This window comes from Bubalus bubalis, chromosome 3 (genome assembly GCF_019923935.1).
Source record: "Bubalus bubalis isolate 160015118507 breed Murrah chromosome 3, NDDB_SH_1, whole genome shotgun sequence".
In the NCBI taxonomy this organism is placed as follows: domain Eukaryota; kingdom Metazoa; phylum Chordata; class Mammalia; order Artiodactyla; family Bovidae; genus Bubalus; species Bubalus bubalis.
Window position 1 is genome coordinate 53628634 of NC_059159.1, and position 18810 is coordinate 53647443.

Here is an 18810-nt window from a genome sequence, read left to right on the forward strand (position 1 = left end):
TCAAATCCCTCTCTGTTTGAACTCTTATCCTCTGCATGCCTCATCATCTCATCCTCTGGGTAATTGTTGTCATCTCTCTCCCCTACCAGGGTGTAAGCTTTTTGTGAGAGTAGGGATCTCTGTTTGCCCAGTACCTAGAGTAATCTTTAGCACATAGAAAGCCAAACCAGGATGATGGTTAAGGTGACACCTACCAGCTCTGCTATTGACAGACCTCAGGCCAGTAACCGGAGGCCTTTCTGTGCCTTAGTTCCCCCATCCATAAAAATGGGACGATAGTACTTGTATTGGTCTCATAGTTAAAGCAGTTAAAATGATGAACGGTGCTGGCAAACTCACAGTAAATAGTAGCTGTATTGTCATAGTTGGCTCTCAGGTATTTGTCGGGAGAAGAAATGATGTCAAAGGCAGCTGTCAGCTTTATTTTAAAAAATCAGAAAGTGTGAACAGGTAGTGTAATCCTGTGGCAAAACCCCCAGAGGTTCTGTTTTCCAGAGCTGGTTGTCAGCCACCCAGTCCCCCCGTCTCTGCCTCAGTCATGGTGACCTCTTATGAGAGTTTGAAAGTCTGACTTCTTGAATAGGCTTGAATGCAGCTGCTCGTGAGTTTGAGTGAACTCCGGGAGTTGGTGATGGACAGGGAGGCCTGGCGTGCTGCGATTCATGGGGTCGCAAAGAGTTTGACACGACTGAGCAACTGAACTGAACTGAACTGACTTAAGGTTGAGTGATCAGTGGAATCAGCTAGGTTCTCAGAAGCAAAGGCAGAGACCCGCCCTTTCCTGTACAGCTTTCAGGGGCGGGGCGGCTTTAGTCCATCTGTGCCGCGAATGCCTTCTGGGCTTTAAAGACTGGGGTTGTGATTGGCTGTCACTCTGTATTATGTAAATTAAGTTTGATTTTTTTAAAATGTTAAATTACATTTTCAGTGAAAATGTTCAAATGAGTTGGTAAGTGACAGCATTTGAAAGCTGTATTGCAGGAGCTCTTTCTGTTTTTTTCCCAGTAGAAGAAAAAATGGCCAAGTGGTGGGGAAACTGTGTTGCCCTCAGTGCAAAGTTCACAGCTAGCACAGACCCGGCAGCGGCCGGGGGCTGGAGGTTAAGACTATACTTTCAGGGATCATTTCTATAGTTTGTTACTAGAGAAGTTTTTCTGAATGTGTAGAGTACCCGAAACCATGAGGAGGAGATGCAGTGTTCTCTCCTGAGCGTGAAGCCGGTCTTTGGTGTTGCTTCTGCAGCTGCCATTGGCCATTGATGATCGTTCTTCTCTTTTTTTTCAGAGAGTAAGAGGGAGAGAACACTGTCTGAGTGGTTTTGTCTATAATTGTTTTATGTTAGATGTTGCTTTTCTTTTTGGTTTTATTCGTGTTTTGCAGAGTTATTAATTTGAATGGGCTTATTTTCATTGAGAAAAGTTTATTGAGTGGTTTCTTTCAGTCGCTCAGTTGTGTGTGAATTTGCAATCTCATGGATTGCAGCAGACTGGATTTCACAGTCCATTATCAACTTCCACAGCTTGCTTAAACTTAAGTCCCATTGAGTTAGAGATGCCGTCCAACCATCTTTTTCTCTTGTCCCCTTTTCCTCCGCCTTCAATTTTCCCCAGCATCTGATTTTTTTCTGGTGAGTCAGTTCTCTGCATCAGATTGGAGTTTCAGCCTCAGCATCAGTTCTTCCAATGAATATTCAGCAGGACTGATTTCCTTTAGGATGGACTGGTTGGATCTCCTTGCAGTCTAAGGGACTTTGAAGAGTTTTCTCCACCTCCGCAGTTCAAAAGCCTCAATTCTTTGGCACTCAGCTTTCTTTTTAGTTCAACTCTCACATCCATACATGACTACTGGAAAAACTAGCTTGGACTAGATGGGCCTTTGTTGGCAAAGCAGTGTCTCTGCTTTACTAATATGCTGTCCAGGTTAGGCATAGCTTTTCTTCCAAGGAGCAAGTGTTTTAATTTCATGGCTGCAGTCACCATCTGCAGTAATTTAGGAGGCCCCCCCCCCAAAAAAAAATCTCTTACTATTTCCATTGTTTCCCCATATGTGGTTTCCATACATATGTTCTTTATGTGGTTAGGTAGATTTTTCTGCTAGTGTCTTGTTTTTTGGTTTTCATTTCATGTATTTCTGGAGGTGAAGTTTGTCTATCTCTATCAGCTGAGCCTTTTTTTCTCCTGCCTGTTCAATGGGTACTGAAGTATCCTTCATTTGATTGTTTTGAGTGAAGGGTTTTTATGGTTTACCTTTTCCTGGGTAGATTAGATTTGGAATATGCTGCAAGGAGGGCTTCTGAGGTAAAGGATAAGCTTGCAATGCAGGTGGGTTCGATCCACAGGTGGGGAAGATCCCCTGGAGGACTTGGCAACCCACTCCAGGATTCTTGCCTGGGAACTGCCATGGACAGAGGAGCCTGGTGTGGGCTACAGTCCGTAGGGTTGCAAAGAGTCAGACACAACTGAAGTCACTGAGCATTTCCCACAGGCTGCAGGGAAATACATATGCAGTCTAGGCTTTGATACAAAATTAGCTGACACACCAATCTTGTTATGAGTAATAGGATAGGAAATTGCTTGGAAAATGGATTCAAAGTAGCTTTAAACTTAATTTTGGTATATCCTTAGTTGTTTTAAGATGGTTTCTTTACCCCCTCAGTGTTGATTTTTTCTTTTATTAGATTAAGTGCAATTTAAAATCAGCCTTTTTAGTATATAGTATGCTGATATTTTTATTTTCTTCATCTAAATATTTTTCTTTTGAACCTCCCTTTTAAATTATTTCAGGCTAATAGATCATATATTTTTCCTGACATCTATCTTCGAAAGGTACTCTAACTTTATGCTGGGGCTGTTAATACATTACACTTGTCATTGCACCCTGAGCTAGAGAAATCAGCATAATCTCTTAATTCTACTGATTATTATATATTGTTCTCTTTAGGTAAAAGCAGGCTTAATTTCCTGTTAGAGGTAGTAATGCCTTTTGAAAACTGCCCTTATTTAAGTGCTTATATTTAGGGAATTCCCTGGAAGAGATGGTTGGATGGCATCACTGATTCAATGGACATGAGTTTGAGCAAACTCCAGCAGGAGTGGTGAAGGACAGGGAAGCCTGGGGTTGCAAAGAGTCAGACATGACTGAGTGACTGAACAACAACAACCACTGGTTAGGACTCCACGTTGCCACTGCCGAGGGTTCAATCCCTAGTTGGGGAACTAAGATCCCACAAGTCAAGTGGTGCGGCCAAGAAAAGAAGAGGAGAGATAAAAAGTGAGAAATAAAGTATTTCCTGTCATATAAGTAAACAAGGATGTCACTGTCACCAGCAATCGCAGCCCCCACAGATGTGAGCTGTGAGCCTGAGGAAACTCAGGAAGGACATCTGCCGTCTGTTGTGCAGCTGTCAGACCGCAGCCACTCCCCGTGGTGAGCTCCGAGGAAGCTCAGAACTGAGACTGCTGGCCCCAGTTAGCTGAGTGAGTATCAGAGGAGTGTTTCTGTGAGCCCAGGCTCTTGCCTCATCCATAGACAAGCACTAAATTCCTTCCCTTGAGATACCTGGTTTTCTTTAAGAATAATCTTTTGACATTCAGACGACCTGCCCTTTGTTGCAACACTTCTATAGAACCTGGCTCCTCCCCTTGCCTCCTCAGAGCAGTTCTCTCAGGGTCAGTTGAGATGCTGTCTCCCAGGCCTGGAAGGCCTAAAATTTCCCACCACATAAAACAACTCTCCAGTTTTCGGTTGTGAATATTTTTTTAAATCCACAGCAATAGCATATATTCAGCCAATTCAGTTTTCATGCCAGTAAGTTAAGCCAGTTTCCCCTTGCAGTTTCACTTACCCTGGTCCCTGTGCTTAAATTTTTAATTATCACTTTTGTCCTATTTTTACTTTTCACTTGAGTTCATGGCTTTAAGAAATCACTTGTCAGGAAATATCTGGAACATGCTTTCTTGAGTGATTTTTTAAAAACGTATTTTTCTGTTAAAAAAAATTGTTTTTTGTTTTTTTTTTTTTGGCTGCTGTGCGGCCTGCAGGATCTTAATTACCTGACCAAAGATTGAACCCATGCTCCTTGCAATGGAAGCATGGACTCCTAACCACTGGACCAACAGGGAAGTCCCTGTTAAAAATGTTTTTATTACAAAAATTGGGACTTCCCTGTTGGTCCTGTTGGTACAGGGAGCCCAGTTCTATCCCTGGTCAGGGAACTAGATCCCACATGCCACTACTCAGAGTTCAAATGCCTCAGCTAAAGATTCCATGTGCTGTGACGAAGACCCATTGTGGGTGCATACTTAGTCATGTCCAACTCTTTTCAGCCCCCTGGACTGTAGCCTGCCAGGCTCCTCTGTCCATGGAATTTTCCAGGCAAGAAATACTGGAGTGGGTTGCCGTTTCCTCCTCCAGGGGATCCTCCCTATCCAGGGATCAAACCTGAGTGTCTTGTGCCTCCTACATTGGTAGGCAGATTCTTTACCACTGTGCCACCTGGGAAGCTCCTGGTGCAGCCAAATAAATAAATATTAAAGAAAAATGTTTTTATTGGGAAGCCCTGGTGGCGCAGTGGTAAAGAATCCTCCTGGTAATGTAGGAGACTCAAGAGATGAGGGTTTGATCCCTGGGCTGGGAAGATCCCCTGGAGAAGGAAATGGCAACCCACTCCAGTAGTCTTGCCTGGAGAATCCCATGGACAGAGGAGCCTGGTGAGCTACAGTCCAGGGGGTCGCAAAGATTCAGACACAACTGAGCACACATTCCCAGGGCTTTGACAAAGCAGGTTGGTAGCTGGGATGTCCTTCAATCTTTTATTACAAAAAATAAGCTATTTTAACCAGTGGAATCAAAGATATACAAATATAGTCTAAAATTGCTAATCTGCCTTTATGAAATTGGTATCACACTATAATGTTCTGTAAGTTGCTTTTCTCATTTTTTTGAAATTCATATATTTATTTCAAGAAACAGGAAAAGACAACAAAATCATTCAAAATCACTATCAGCAGAAATTCAGAGCCCTCTCTGATGATGTTTGTTTCGCCTTGTTTTGTTTTTAATGCTTAAGAAAGTAGTAGTGGATAAAAAAGTAGTGGGTAAGTTGCTACTGTAAGTTTATTCATTTGGTTGTTCATTTAACAAACATGATCAAAATGATTTTATATCGGAGCAAACAATAAAGGAGTGAACAAATAGCAGTTAGTTTTGTGTGTGTGTGTGTGTGTGTGTCTGAAGGATAGAGTATGTACAAGATGTTTTAGGAAGTAAGCACTGAAAGGCAAATTGGACCAGACTCTAGAATGCCATAAATTCCAGGCTAAAGAGCTTCTCCTGAAATGCAGTGGGGCCCCATAATCCTTGCCACTCATGCCTTCAGCCTGCCTTTTGTCTGTGGAAAACCTATGTTACCTAGTGTGTGTGTGTGTGTGTGTGTGTGTGTGTGTGGGAGGGCGGGGGAGGGGGTCCAGCCGCTCGCCGCTCAAAAGCCAGTAAATAGGCCAGGTTGGTGGAAAGAAAAATTTGCTTTATTTCAGATGCCAGCAACTTGGAGAGTGGTGGACATCTGAAAGCACCTGTATCACTTGCACAAAATAGATTATCATTTGAAAAACTTTATATATTCATTTTTGGCTGTGCTGGGTTTTTGTTGCTGTGCCTGAGACTCCTCTAGCTGCGGCGAGCAGGGGGCAGCTCTCTAGTTGCGGGGTGGAGGCTTCTCGTTGTGTTGACTCTTCTTGTTGCGGAGCGCCAGTGCAGTAGTTGCGGTGCAGGGACTTAGTTGCCCTGCAGCATGTGGGGTCTTCCCAAACCAGGGGCCCAACCTGTGTCCCCTGCATTGGCAGGCAGATTCTTAACCATTGGACCACCAAAGAAGTCCAAAACGGATTATTTTTTTAGCTTAAATCCCATTACTGGTTAAAAAAGCGTTGGAATTTTAATTTTTAATATTTATAAAGTAGGTGTTATTTGCTAAACTGTTAGATACTTCAAATCCATCATTTTAGCTCATGTCCACTCATTGATTGAACCCCCTAATGTTGCCTGCTTGCTTAGATTTTTGCTTTTCCCATTTAATAGTACATTTTGTCTATCTGTATTCTAACTGATAGAGATCTAATTCATTTTAGTTAACTGCAAGATTTTATTATCTGTATTACCATAATTTATTCAACTGTGCCTGTACTGGTAGATATTAAGATTTCTTTTTTGGCTGTTTGTTTTACTAGAAACAATGCTTTGATAAAGTACTTTGTAATAAATTTGTACATAATGGGTTTTTAATACTCAAAGTGGGATTTCTGGGTCAGATTTTTAATAAATATTGCTACATTGCTTTCCAAAGGCATTGCAACTGTTCACACTTCCAGTTGCATTTAGGAAAGTGTCCCGTGTTCCCACCTCTTCTGCAGCACTGAATATTTTCTCCTTTTTCAATTTTTTTTCAAGCTTTAGAGGAAGTTTATTCTTCTTCCCACTGTTTCAACTCAGACATCATGTTGTATTGGTTTATTGAATATTCCAGAGTAGGGTGAAATATCCATCATTTCCAACATTCCTGGCAGAACAGCTTGTGCAAAGGAACGTGATGAGCATGAGGGGCTGAGAGACTACAGTCCATAGGGTCGCAAAGAGTTGGACACGACTGAAGTGACTTAGCACACATGCACACACATGGTTCATTATGGCTGAAGTGAGGGGGGATTTGGTGCAAAATAAGGCTGGATAGACTCGTGTGGCCCAGACCCTATGGGACTTGGTAAACTGTTTAGAGAAAGGCTATCTTTAGCCCAAGAGTTGGGAAGTAACTCTAGACTAAAACAAATGCACAACGTGAGAGTTGCGAGTCAAGTTTTATTTGGAGTAATATGAGGACTGCAGCCTGGGAGACAGGATTTCAGATAGCTCAGAGGAACTGTTCCATAGAGGTAGGGGGAAAGGTCAGTATATACGTGATTTTGGTAAAGGGAGGGTACATTCAATCAAGCACATTTTTTTTTCTTAGAAAGTTTCTGCTGGTCTCGTGAAGCTTCTGCGAGTCACGAGAAAGGGTTGTCACCATGAAGGATTTTAGTACTTGTATAACTATGAGGAGATACAAGAATTGGGCTCATAAAGTGAGCTCCTAGAACATCTAACTGTCTGAGGACCTATCCTGCCAGTTTTCTCCAAACACAGAGTGCCTCATTTCTGCTCTCCACCTCGAACTCCTTCAGGGTGTGTTGAAGATCAGCAGCACATGATTTAAACCTTGTAGAGGTAGGTAGCAAGCACCCATGGCAAGCGCCAGATTGTAGCTGACACTACTAAAGCTTTAAGCAGGGGAATGACGTACCGTTCTGCTTATTTAAACGCAATTTTTATCTACATAAAAATTCCTTGGTTTGGGAAAGAAAAAAAAATCCCGAACAATATTTTTATTTTGGCCTTTTGATCATAGCGTAAAGCGGTTTGCAAATGTAATAGGTTTTGGCTTCAGTTTGTTCCTTTCACTATCCACTTGGTCCTCTCGTGAAAGGCCTCCTTGCTTCGGCCGCCCATCTCAGAAGAGGCGGAAGGCTCAGCCTGCCGCGCAGTCTGTAGTCGTCAGCCTTTTACGTAATCCTGATGCTGCGGGTCTGCAGGGACAAACGGGGAGGGGTTGGATAAAACTGGCGTGTGATTGGCTGCTTAAAAGCCATATGTTAATTAAGTAGCAATTAGAACTGGCCTCTGAACCGGTGAGAGTGTTCAAAAAGCTTTGTCAGTCTTTGGTAATGCAAGGATTCTTTAGAAAACACATGCCACATGCCAGTGTATATTTTCAGAGGAAAATGCGCTTAAAAAAAAAAAAAGATCTCACCATCACTACAATATGTGTGCCTTTTGTACACCTCCTGAACACCGGCAGCGTGTGGTTAAGACTATACTTTCAGGGATCATTTCTATAGTTTGTTACTAGAGAAGTTTCTCTGATCGTGTAGAGCACCCGAAACCACGAGGAGGAGATAAAGCGTTCTCTTCTGAGCGTGAAGTTGGCTTTTGGTGTTGCTTCTGCAGCTGCCGTTGGCCATTGATGATCGTTCTTCTTTTCCTTTTAGGAGATGAAGAGGGAGAGAACGTAATCTGAGTGGTTTCGGGAATTTTTCATAACGGTGTTGTACGAGTAGTTTTTAATTAGTACTTTTTATTTGGAGTGTTTGGCTTTTTATTATAGATGATTGTGGGTATTATTTATGGAGTTGTGTGCTCCCTGTATTTGTAGTTTATGTTTATAAACTACGTTTCAGTTCAGTCGCTTAGTCGTGTGCGACTTTTGGCGACTTTATCGGCTGCAGCCTACTAGGCCTTCCTGTCTATCACCGGCTCGGGTTCTTCCCAAACTCCTGTCTATCGGGTCGATGACGTCATCCAACCGTCTCATTCTCTGTCGTCCCCTTTTCTCCCGCTTTTAACCTTACCCAGCGTCGGGGTCCTTTTTAGTGAGTCGTTGGGGTTTCAGTTTCAGCGTCAATCCTTCCAATGAATATTCAGGATGGATTTTCTTCAGAGTGGACTGGTTGGAGTTCCTTGCAGTCCAGGGGGCTCTCAAGAGTCTTTTCCAACACCACAGTTCAAAAACATCAATTCTTTGGTGCTCAGCTTTCGTTATAGCCCACCTCTCACATCCATACGTGATTACAGGAAAAACCATAGCTTTGACTAGATGGACCTTTCTTTGTTGGCAAAGTAATGCCTCTGCTTTTTAGTAAAGCTGTCTAGGTTGGTCGTAACTTTTCAAAGGAGCAAGTGTCTTAATTTTATGGCTGCAGTCACCATCTACAGTGATTTTGAGGATACTGACAAGTTTCAGTCCTTTGGGTCACAAACAATTGGACACGACTGAGTGACTTTTAAACATTTTTCAGTTACGTTTATGTTACTGCCTTTTGATCCCGTGTCTTTTTAGTTTGCTGAGTTTGTTGTGTGTACACATCTCAAGGTATCATGAATTCCCTTTTATGTTGTTTGAAGACTGAGAACATTTTTCATCCCTTTTCTTTTGTTCATGTAGTGGAGTGTGGTTTTCAGCAGGCATTTCCTGGAAACAACATTTTGAGTGTGTAAACCCTGGTTTCTCTTTAGTTGATTCTGTGTCCTTTTGTGTTACTATCAGTAATGAGGGCTTTCATTTTTCACTTTAATTTAAAAATACTGTATAAAGGAATTTTAATTTTTCTCTTGTATTTGCATTGATCCTGATATTTGCTTTGCAGGAATTTATGTTGATGCAGTTAACTCCTTGGGCCAGACAGCCCTTTTCATTGCAGCATTATTAGGCCTTACAAAATTAGTTGATGTCCTGGTGGATTATGGAGCAGATCCAAATCAGTAAGTATAATAAGATCACTATCTAGAAAATACACACTAAAGATGAATTGGAGTGTTTGGAAACTAATTTAACAAGATATTAAAAGAAGCTTTACTAATTTATGTTGATGAACTACATTTGTACACTTATATTGAAACATGCTTTATTTTAGTTTACTGGTCGCACAGCTTGCCAGATCTTAGTCCCCTGACCAGGAATTAATCCCAGGCCCCCAGTGGAAAATTGGAGTCCTAACCACTAGAGTGCTGTGGCTCAGATGGTAAAGCATCTGCCTGCAATTTGGGAAACCTGGGTTTGATCTCTGGGTCTGGAAGATCCCCTGGAGAAGGAAATGGTAACCCACTCCAGTACTCTTGCCTGGAAAATCCCATGGCTTGGAAAACCCCATGGACGGGGGAGCCTGATAAACTACAGTCCATGGGGTTGCAAAGAGACACTACTGATCGATTTCTCTAAAAGCCTCTTAAAAAGCCCACTAGACCACCAGGGAATTACCAGAAAGGTGATTTTTAAACTGTTAATAGTTTTCTGAGCAGTTTTACTAGGCCCTATGAAATAAGTGAACCTCACTACTCATTAATTAATTTAGTCATTAACAAGTACTGCTTGTATAGTTCCATCCACATTATTCTTTGTATGACTCATTTAAAAGCACTTTAATGTACCGACAGCTAAGTTCTTATCAGTGATACTTGGCATTGCCTTGTCAGGATGACATTTGTAGTTGTGGTTCAGAAGAGTTTGAGTAATGGTCCAAATTTTAATATGAAAGAGCAACACACTGTAATGAGGCAGCTAAAAGTGAACATTTCTTCTGTCCCCGTAAGACTTTTTGCTTTGCCCAGGGCCTTCCCAGGTAACAGGCAAAAGCAGATATTTTTACGGTTTCCATTGAACAGAACCAGAAACAAATTTTGAGCATTTACATGATTCCAGCTAATTTTCACAGAAATGCCAGAATATGTACAATCATAAGTCATAAAATAGCTTTCGTATCTAATATAAGGAGGCCCTGTTGCTAAGTCACTTCAGTTGTGTCCGACTCTGTGCGACCCCATAGACGGCAGCCCACCAGGCTCCCCTGTCCCTGGGATTCTCCAGGCAAGAACACTGGAGTGGGTTGTCATTTCCTTCTTCAATGCGTGAAAGTGAAGGCACTCAGTCGTGTCCGACTTTGCGACCCCATGGACTGCAGCCCACCAGGCTCCTCCGCCCATGGGATTCTCCAGGCAAGAGTACTGGAGTGGGGTGCCATCGCCTTCTCCGATAAGGAGGCCCTACTTAATGTATATTTTTTTAAAGTACTGATTTTGGGAGTTTGTTGTTGTTGTTATAAGATTGTTTACTTAGAAGGAAAAAAAAAAATGGAAACTTGGAGAAGTATTAGGGAAAAACTAATCAGTATGAGAATTCTGTAACCCAGATGAACATTTTGCTTTGTTTCCTTCCAGAATTTTTCTGGACTCACATACACTCTGTCTCTACTGTATCGAAACTCAGAAATAGCCCTGCCTGCAATTCTGCAGCAAAAATAAGTAAATAAAAAAATAAAATTATAATAATAAAAAAAGCAAAATAAAAATAATCTTTAATACTCCTGATTAAGGGACTGACCCCCTAGAAAGTTTAAATGGCTGGTCCATAATGGTGCATTGTGTTAATGACAAGTCTGAGACCAGGAGCCCAGCACCTGAAGAATTCAGAAATTCCCTTTTTAGAAATCCCCATCATAACAGGAGGAGGTAGGAAAGGACAGTATCAGGAGGAGGAAGGTAGACCCCTTAGCTTTTAATTTTGTGATAGAAACACTTTCATGTACTTTAAAAATATCTTCCATCTAGGTGAAAGGAAATTTCTGGGGGAAGAATGTATTCCTAACGGCTCCATAGAAATGTGTGATGGCCTGGGCTTATTGAGGTCACAGAGTAAGGTGCCTGCAGGATTAAGTGGGTTCAGTGGGTACAGGCTCTAAGTAGCATCTGATGCAACTGGGCAGAAAAGGAAGCCATGGAGGCCAGATTTTCCAAGAGACTAAAAATCCCAGCTTTTATTGTGAAATCTCCAAAGTGTTAAATATTGTCCATTACTTTAAATTCTTATTTTAAAATACTATATGGACCAAATAAAACATGCCTCTGGGTTGCCAGATCAGTCTGTGGGCCTCCAGTTTTCAGCCTCTAGGATAAATTAACAAAGCAACACATTTTGATACCACTTGAACCTGGATTCTCTTGTATGGTTAGTTGGACATAAGAAACACTATTCCTTTCTTCCTTAGCATTCATGAGAAATAAAAAAATAATATCTTCTCTCTTCCTACTCAGCTGTCTTACTGTTTATGGGAAGAATGATTAGAAAGCTGTAAAACATCATATACAAATTTATTTTTAAAGCAAGGAGAATGCTACAGACCCCATAGTGCAGTGTGCTGGACTGCTCATTAGAGCTAAGAATAGGAGAGGACTCAAAATGAGCTGGTGCACTGCCTCGCTGGCACCTCCTGGGGGAACTTGTAAAAAGTGCACCTTCCTGAGTGCCATGCTTGCAGATCCTGATCCAGTCTGCTGTGTAGTCTGATATCTGTATTTTTGACAAATATCCCAATGACTTATTAAATAAATTATGGTATGTCTGTATATTGGAATACTATGCAGCTATTAAAAAGGAATTGAGGTGGCTTGTATGTTTTCATATTGAAATTTCTCCTAGATATATTGTTAAAAGAAAAAATTGAAATGCATAACAGTTAATATAGCATTCTTTGTTTTGTTTTTTGGCCACGTTATGTGGTTTGTGGGATCTTAATTACCTGGCTGGAGATTGAACCCAGGCTCTCAGCAGTGGTGAAAGTCCCAAGTCCTAACCACTGGACCACCAGGGAATTCCCAATATAGCATATTCTTATTCCTACTTGTACGTGCATAAAAAATTTCTGGAAGGATACAAAAACTGGTAACAGTAGCTGCCTCTAGGCAAGACAATTGTGGGTCTGGAATTGAGAGACTTTCTTCTTCTTATCTTCTTCTTTTCCTCTTCCTTTTTTTATTATTATTTTTAAAATTTCTTCTTTCTTTTCCCATTCGTTCTCCCATTTTTGTTTCTTTTTAAATTAAAGAGAGCAAGCTCTGGAACTTCCCTGGTGATTTAGACTCCATGCAGGGAGCTCAGGTTTGATCCCCTGGTTGGGAAACTTAAAATCTTGCATGCTGCTTGGCATGGCCCCCCAAAAAAAGCAAACTCTGTAGGTGATCCTTATGTGCAACCATGTTCGGAAACCACAGCTGCATATGTGGTTTCTCATGAAGGGTGTCCCTTCATGTCTCAGATAGTTTATTGGCTTTGGTTAAATTTTTCTGAGTTGTAGGTGCTTGACCACATTGCTGATGCCAAGGTGTGTGGGCCTCTACCATAGCACTTGGGAGATAGAGACATTCTCACATGAGATGATCTCTGGTTAGGCTGTGCTTCACCACCACCCACGTGGCACTATAGACATGAAGGTTTCAGGGCAGCCAGCATCAGGGGACAGTGGAGACAGAACACTGGGTTTTGAACCAGATCCATGCCTGGGTGTGAATCTTGGCTTTGCCCTCTTTGTTTCCTCATCTGTAAATTGAGAAATTTATTCCTTGAACGGTGGCGGTGAAGATGGGAGAGGGGGAGGTGTGTAAAGATGGGAGTGTTAACGGTGTTACTGGTGTGTCACTAATGGTGTTAATACAGTTCTCCTATTACCAAAGGTTGCCTTTGCAGTAAGGGAGCCCTGTGTTATCCATGGAAGGGGAGGAGTGTTTCCATGGATACTCACTGTACCCCTCTCCTCCTCCAGCCGCTGCTTTGATGGGAGCACTCCTGTCCATGCAGCAGCATTTTCAGGCAACCAGTGGATCCTCAGCAAACTGCTGGATGCAGGGGGTGATCTTCGACTCCACGACGAGAAGGGTCGAAACCCGCAGACCTGGGCTCTGGCAGCAGGGAAGGAGCGCAGCACCGTGGTAAGGGTGGGCCTGCTCTGCAGACATGCCCGTGGCAGAGCGCAGGGGCAGAGGCCAGTCCGGGGACAGCACAGGGCTTGCAGTGGCCTTGCCATCGGCACTGGGCACACACGCCTGGGATGAAGCAAGTTAACCAACTGTAAAACCTCGGTCAGTTTTTCTGGTCATCCAGTCAGTGGGGAGAGAGGACAAATGTGATTTTGTCTGACCCTTAACTAGCACTTATCCTGCATTAGATGTTCTGAATTAAACTAGTTAAATATTAACTCATTTAATCTTTACAACAATTCTCAGGTAGGTCCTATTATTGTCTCCATTTTACAGATGGGGAAACGGAAGTGCATTGACATTAAGTAACTTGTGTGTAGCCACATGTGGGCAGGCATGATGTGCTTTAATGAGGGCTAAATAATCTAACAAATGGAAAGAATAAAAGACTTGCACAGTGCTGGGCACATGGAGGGAAGGGGGAGATGGGCAGAGTCCCCTCCCTCTGGTTCTCCTGCTCATTAGCTACTGGGCCTTGGAAACAAGTTAAAATAATACTCCTGCCTCAGTTTTGTCATCTGTTGAATGAAGGATTTGGAGGAAATTATCATCAAATAAACTCCCTTAAAATGGAATCATCTCATTCCGTATCTTTAGGCAATCCCTTGGCCCCTTCCCTTGCCAGAGATTTCCCTGTGGGGGCTCCTGTCTCCTCAGACCATTCCGGTCCCATTGAAAGCCAGGCTGGCCGTTAGTCGAGTGGGATTGACCGTCCCTGCCGTCTGTTGCAGATGGTGGAGTTCATGCAGCGCTGTGCTGCACACATGCAGGCCATCATCCAGGGCTTCTCTGACCTCCTGAAGAAGATTGACTCCCCTCAGCGGCTCATTGGTGGCGTGCCCCGGTTTGGGGGCCTCATGCAGGGGTGAGTGCTGCCTCAAGCAGAGTTGGATGTTCTGCATCACCCAGCATTCCCTGTGGGAGCCCTGCAACCTGGGCCACCTTGGTCCCCCCACACTAGTTCCTTCCAGCACCTGTCCACCCAAAGGGGTGAGCTTCGAGAGAAAGGATGTGGCCTCTGAAATCCATCAGTGTGCCATCCACCCCTGCTCCCCGCTTCCAGGAATGTTGGGGGAAATGAGTTCTGGGCTTCAGTGGGAAGCACCATATGATTAGCAGGGAAGGAAGGAACTTTCAGGTCTGGGCTGCCCCGCAGAAAACCCTTTCTCAGTAGAACAACTGGCTAGCTTTTTTTTTTGGTCATCTCAGAACCGTGGAAAGCATGTTCCTTTAATTCTAAGGTTGCAGAAGACTGCAAATGCTTAATTTAAGGTTTCTCAGGCTGTTTTAAGCTGGCCTAAGACTTGCTGTCACCTGGGTGGGCAACCTCCCCAGCCCCTATCACAGCTGCAGGAGGTGGGCTCCATCCAGGCTTCTCCTCATGCTCAGGAGAGTTATTTTAAGTTTTCTGGGCTTTATTAACTTAGGATTTATATGTGGAAAATTGTGTCCCTTGTGATTTTCTCTGATGGCATCTTTTCCTGTTATTGGGGTGGCTAGACTTGTCACCGGAGAAGACAATGGCACCCCACTCCAGTACTCTTTCCTGGAAAATCCCATGGACGGAGGAGCCTGGTGGGCTGCAGTCCATGGGGTCGCTAAGAGTCAGACACGACTGAGCGACTTCACTTTCACTTTTCACTTTCATGCATTGGAGAAGGAAATGGCAACCCACTCCAGTGTTCTTGCCTGGAGAATCCCAGGGTCGGAGGAGCCTGGTGGGCTGCCGTCTATGGGGTCGCACAGAGTCAGACACGACTGAAGCGACTTAGCAGCAGCAGCAGCCAACTTGTCACACTTTTCACAGGCTCCTGCATCTCATCCTGTGCACATCAAGTCCTGGTTTTCTTCTCATGACCTGGATGCTTCTCATGAGAGATAAGTTCATGATTCCCTTAAGGACCAGTTACTCCTAACTGCTCTCCTTGCTGCTACTCTTGCCCATCTTGGTTCTTTATTCAACGTGGAGAATGACCTCTTAAAAATGAAAACTGAATCGTGCCACTCACTACTCAAAACCCTTTTAGGATCTTCCCAGGGCTATCAGGTTTAAGCGCCTGAATCCCTCATCCGGCCTTGGAGCCCCTACTTGGTTCTGGTCTTCCACCTCCTCTGCTGCCAGAGTTAGGATCTTGGCAGACCAAATTTCTTCTTAACAGAGCCAAAGCCTAGTCCCTGCTGCTGTTTTGTGACCTCAGGCCAGCAGGTTTCCCCTTTCTGGCTCCATTTTTTCCCATCTGTAAAATGAGAAAGTTGGACAAGATACTCTTGATGGTTTGTTCCAACTTTGACCATCTGTATGTGTTGTCTGTCGCACTAAGCCCAAACTTAGTGACTTCAAACAACAGTAAATATCTCACATGGTTGCTGCAGATCAGGAATCAGGGAGTGGCTTAGCTGCATGGTTCTGGCTCGGCATCTCACGACGATGTGGTCAAGATGCAGCGTGGGCTGCAGCATTCTGGGACTGGAGGGTCCAGTTCCACGATGGTCACTCACACGGCTGGCAGATTGGTGCTGGGTGTTGGTCGCCCCCGTGAGGCTGCTGGAGCATCCTCACAACATGGCAGCTGGCCTTCTCCAGAGCAAGGGCTGTGAGAGAGAGAGATCAGGGCAGAAATCCTGGGGGCCGAGCTTTGGAACTTACACCACTCGGTCATTTCCACAGTATCCTGCTGGGTTAACAGGTCAGCCCTCTCTGACCTGTGCATCGCTACGCAAGGGCATGGACACCAGGAAATGCGTATCATGGGGGTCCTTTCAGATGGCTGGCTGTTAAGTAGTAACAACGAAACCAGCTACACATTCTGACAGCTTGGTTCAGCACTGTCCTCTGGGTATGGTTCCTCCTTACTTTCCCCTCCTCTTTTCAATATTTAGAAACCCTAACAGCTCTCCTCACCGACCGCCTAAGGCTGGAGTCATTTCTGCCCAAAATATCTACAGCTTTGGCTTTGGAAAGGTAAGAGGTTGCCACCAGCAGCCACTGTTTGCGGGACTCACTGGGGAATTCCCTGGCCCAGCTTTGGCCTCGGGCCCCACAGCTTCGTCCAACATGGCCTCCCACGTCCTCCCCAAAGTGTTTTCTTCTTTACTGCTTTTGCAGGACAAGTACCCCTCAGTGTTTCTGTCCTTACTGAAAAGTGATGAAAGTCCCGGAGAGTTCTTTTGAATGACTCTGGGCTAGATTTGGGGAATTTTAGGAACTGAGCCTTTAATTCCCAGTGAAGGTCCCAGACATGTTCTATGGGGGCCTCAAGGGACCCTTGAGGCCTGGTGCTTCCTGTAGGCGTCTGACCTCTTTCTGTGAGCCTCAGTTTCCTTACCGGCTAGAGGGAAAGAGTATCACAATCTTGCAGGGTTTCTTGGAAGATTAAAGATAATAAAAAGAATTACACCCAGTGCATAGGGTTATCCAGTAAATTGGTAAATAGCAGCTACCTTTATTTTTAGCTAGCTGACAAGATTCTGGAAGTAGTTAAGTTTCTCCCTTTTCTCCCACTATTTGAAACTGTGCTTTGCTTTCAGTTTTATCTCACAGGAGGCACACAGTTGGCCTATCTAGGATCTCTTCCAGTAATTGGAGAAAAGGAAGTGATTCAAGCTGACGATGAGCCCACCTTCTCTTTCTTCAGTGGCCCCTACATGGTCATGACCAAGTAAGCGGAAGCTGGCCGGTGGAAGTCAGATTTAGTCCCACAGAAAGAATGGACTTTGTGTGACTTTCTTGTGTGGGGAGGGTTTCTGCCTGAACACAGGGACATACTGAAATGCAAATGTCTCCATCAGGATTTCTCAATCTGGACACCATTGACATTTTTGTTCCCCTGTGTTGTTGGGGGTGGTCCTGTGCACCTTAGAATATTTGGGAGTGTCCCTGGTTTCTCCTCACTAGATCCCAGTAGCAGCTCTGCCCGCACCCCCAACCCCTGCATTTATGACTGTGACAACCAGAATCTGCAGACAGGCCAGATGGCCCCTTGTGGAAAACAACTGCTCTGAAAGATTACTCATAGCAGTGTTGCAGCCTCTCTGCTCTCTAGAGAATTAGAGGCAGCAGAGTGGCGACTGGCCTCTGATACAGGTCAAAGGGCACTGAAGGCCTGCAGGCATCAGCTAATGGCTCTCTCCAGCTGATGCAGCAGAGATGGCAGTAATGGGATCGGACTCTGACGCAAGTCCCTGGGATGGGCTCAGTCTCCAGCGACCAGCGTCCTACAGGATCACCTGAGTTGTCCTGTCCAAGGTCTCTTGTCCCCCTTGAACCTGGCTGCTGCTTCCCTGCTTAGCAGTCACAGCCGTCTGAGAAGGCCTCTGCAGATCTGCACAGCTCTGTATCTCGTGCAGACGTGCTTCTTGTTTTCCTGCCTGAGCCAAAGATTTGTCACGTCCTCTCTTCTTCTGTCCACCTCGTGTCCCTCCCCAGACCAGTCTCCCCACAGGCCTCTCATTCTCCAGACACCCCGGCCCACCACTCCCCACATGGCTGGTGCCCCGGTCTTTTTACCATGCAAGCCTGACAAGTCACTCCCTCCCTTAAATCCCTCAGTGATTCCCTGCCACCTGTACTAAGTCCCCGAAGTGCTTTAGGCCCTGGAGGTAGGAGCGGGGAGGACACAATGTTGCGGGGGCAGGGCACGGGGTGGGGGGAGCTGTATAGAACCTGTGTAAACACTGTTCCTCTGATCACGTGTCTGCAGAGGTGGCTGTTCACTCCCTCCTGCTCACACCCCCTCCTGCTCACACTCTCTCCTGCCCTGGCAGCCTGGTGTGGAATGGGAGCAGGGTCACGGTGAAGGAGCTGCACCTCTCCACCCACCCGCACTGCAGCAGGCTGCGGCTGGCCGACTTGTTAATCGCCGAGCAAGAGCACAGCAGGTAAGAAAGAAAACCCCAAGAGCGTCTCAGACCCAGGTTCAAGGCTATGCAGGGCTGAACCTGAGAGTGGAGACCAGCCTCCTTAGCCTCACCATTTCCTCCTGGTGGGTTGATTTGACTTCCCAGGGCTACCAAGAAGGAAAAAGAAGCATTCTTGAATAGCCTGAGTGCTGGGGATGGTGGTAGTGAGAAGCTCAAGTCTGTCCACTAATAGACTCCCTGCATGTCTCTGAGGTCCAGCCTCAGGCCTGGCTGGCTCATCTGCAGCCCTCAAGGCCCACCATCAGGACCACGTGCGCTGTCTCTCCTTGGAAGACACGCCCATGGGTCTCAGTACCCTAGGTTTCCTGTGGCTCAGGGGTTAGTCCTTCAGGTCTTGCCGGGGCAGGAACTTCATCCTTGGTTGCATACCAGCACTGCTGAGGCCTTAAATAGTCCCTGGCTCATCAAGTTCACTCAACTCCTGTAAAGCCAAACCCTTCGTTTTGGGGAAGTCAGCCTAAAGGGACTCAAGGAGGCTGGACAGGCTCGTAGTGTGGA

The 18810-nt window shown here is 44.8% G+C and overlaps 1 protein-coding gene and 2 non-coding genes across 8 annotated transcripts in view; all 3 read left to right on the plus strand.

Moving 5' to 3' along the window:
- Positions 1-18810, plus strand: part of TEX14 (testis expressed 14, intercellular bridge forming factor) — a 144559-nt gene that overhangs the window by 76291 nt on the left and 49458 nt on the right. For 4 of the 6 annotated variants that reach the window (XM_025281203.2, XM_044939624.1, XM_044939625.1 and 1 more), the window contains 6 exons: positions 9234-9348; positions 13179-13344; positions 14124-14257; positions 16273-16354; positions 16921-17051; positions 18157-18270. In XM_025281203.2, coding sequence (XP_025136988.1) covers positions 9234-9348; positions 13179-13344; positions 14124-14257; positions 16273-16354; positions 16921-17051; positions 18157-18270 — 742 coding nt within the window. Of the gene's footprint in view, positions 1-9233; positions 9349-12487; positions 12518-13178; positions 13345-14123; positions 14258-16272; positions 16355-16920; positions 17052-18156; positions 18271-18810 lie in introns of those variants that run through there. The other 2 variants (XM_044939627.1, XM_044939626.1) reach the window with 2 other exon arrangements.
- Positions 1103-1317, plus strand: LOC112584017. The gene has a single exon (XR_003108379.1). It is a non-coding gene; the product is annotated as a small nucleolar RNA U3 (small nucleolar RNA).
- Positions 7898-8112, plus strand: LOC112584018. The gene has a single exon (XR_003108380.1). It is a non-coding gene; the product is annotated as a small nucleolar RNA U3 (small nucleolar RNA).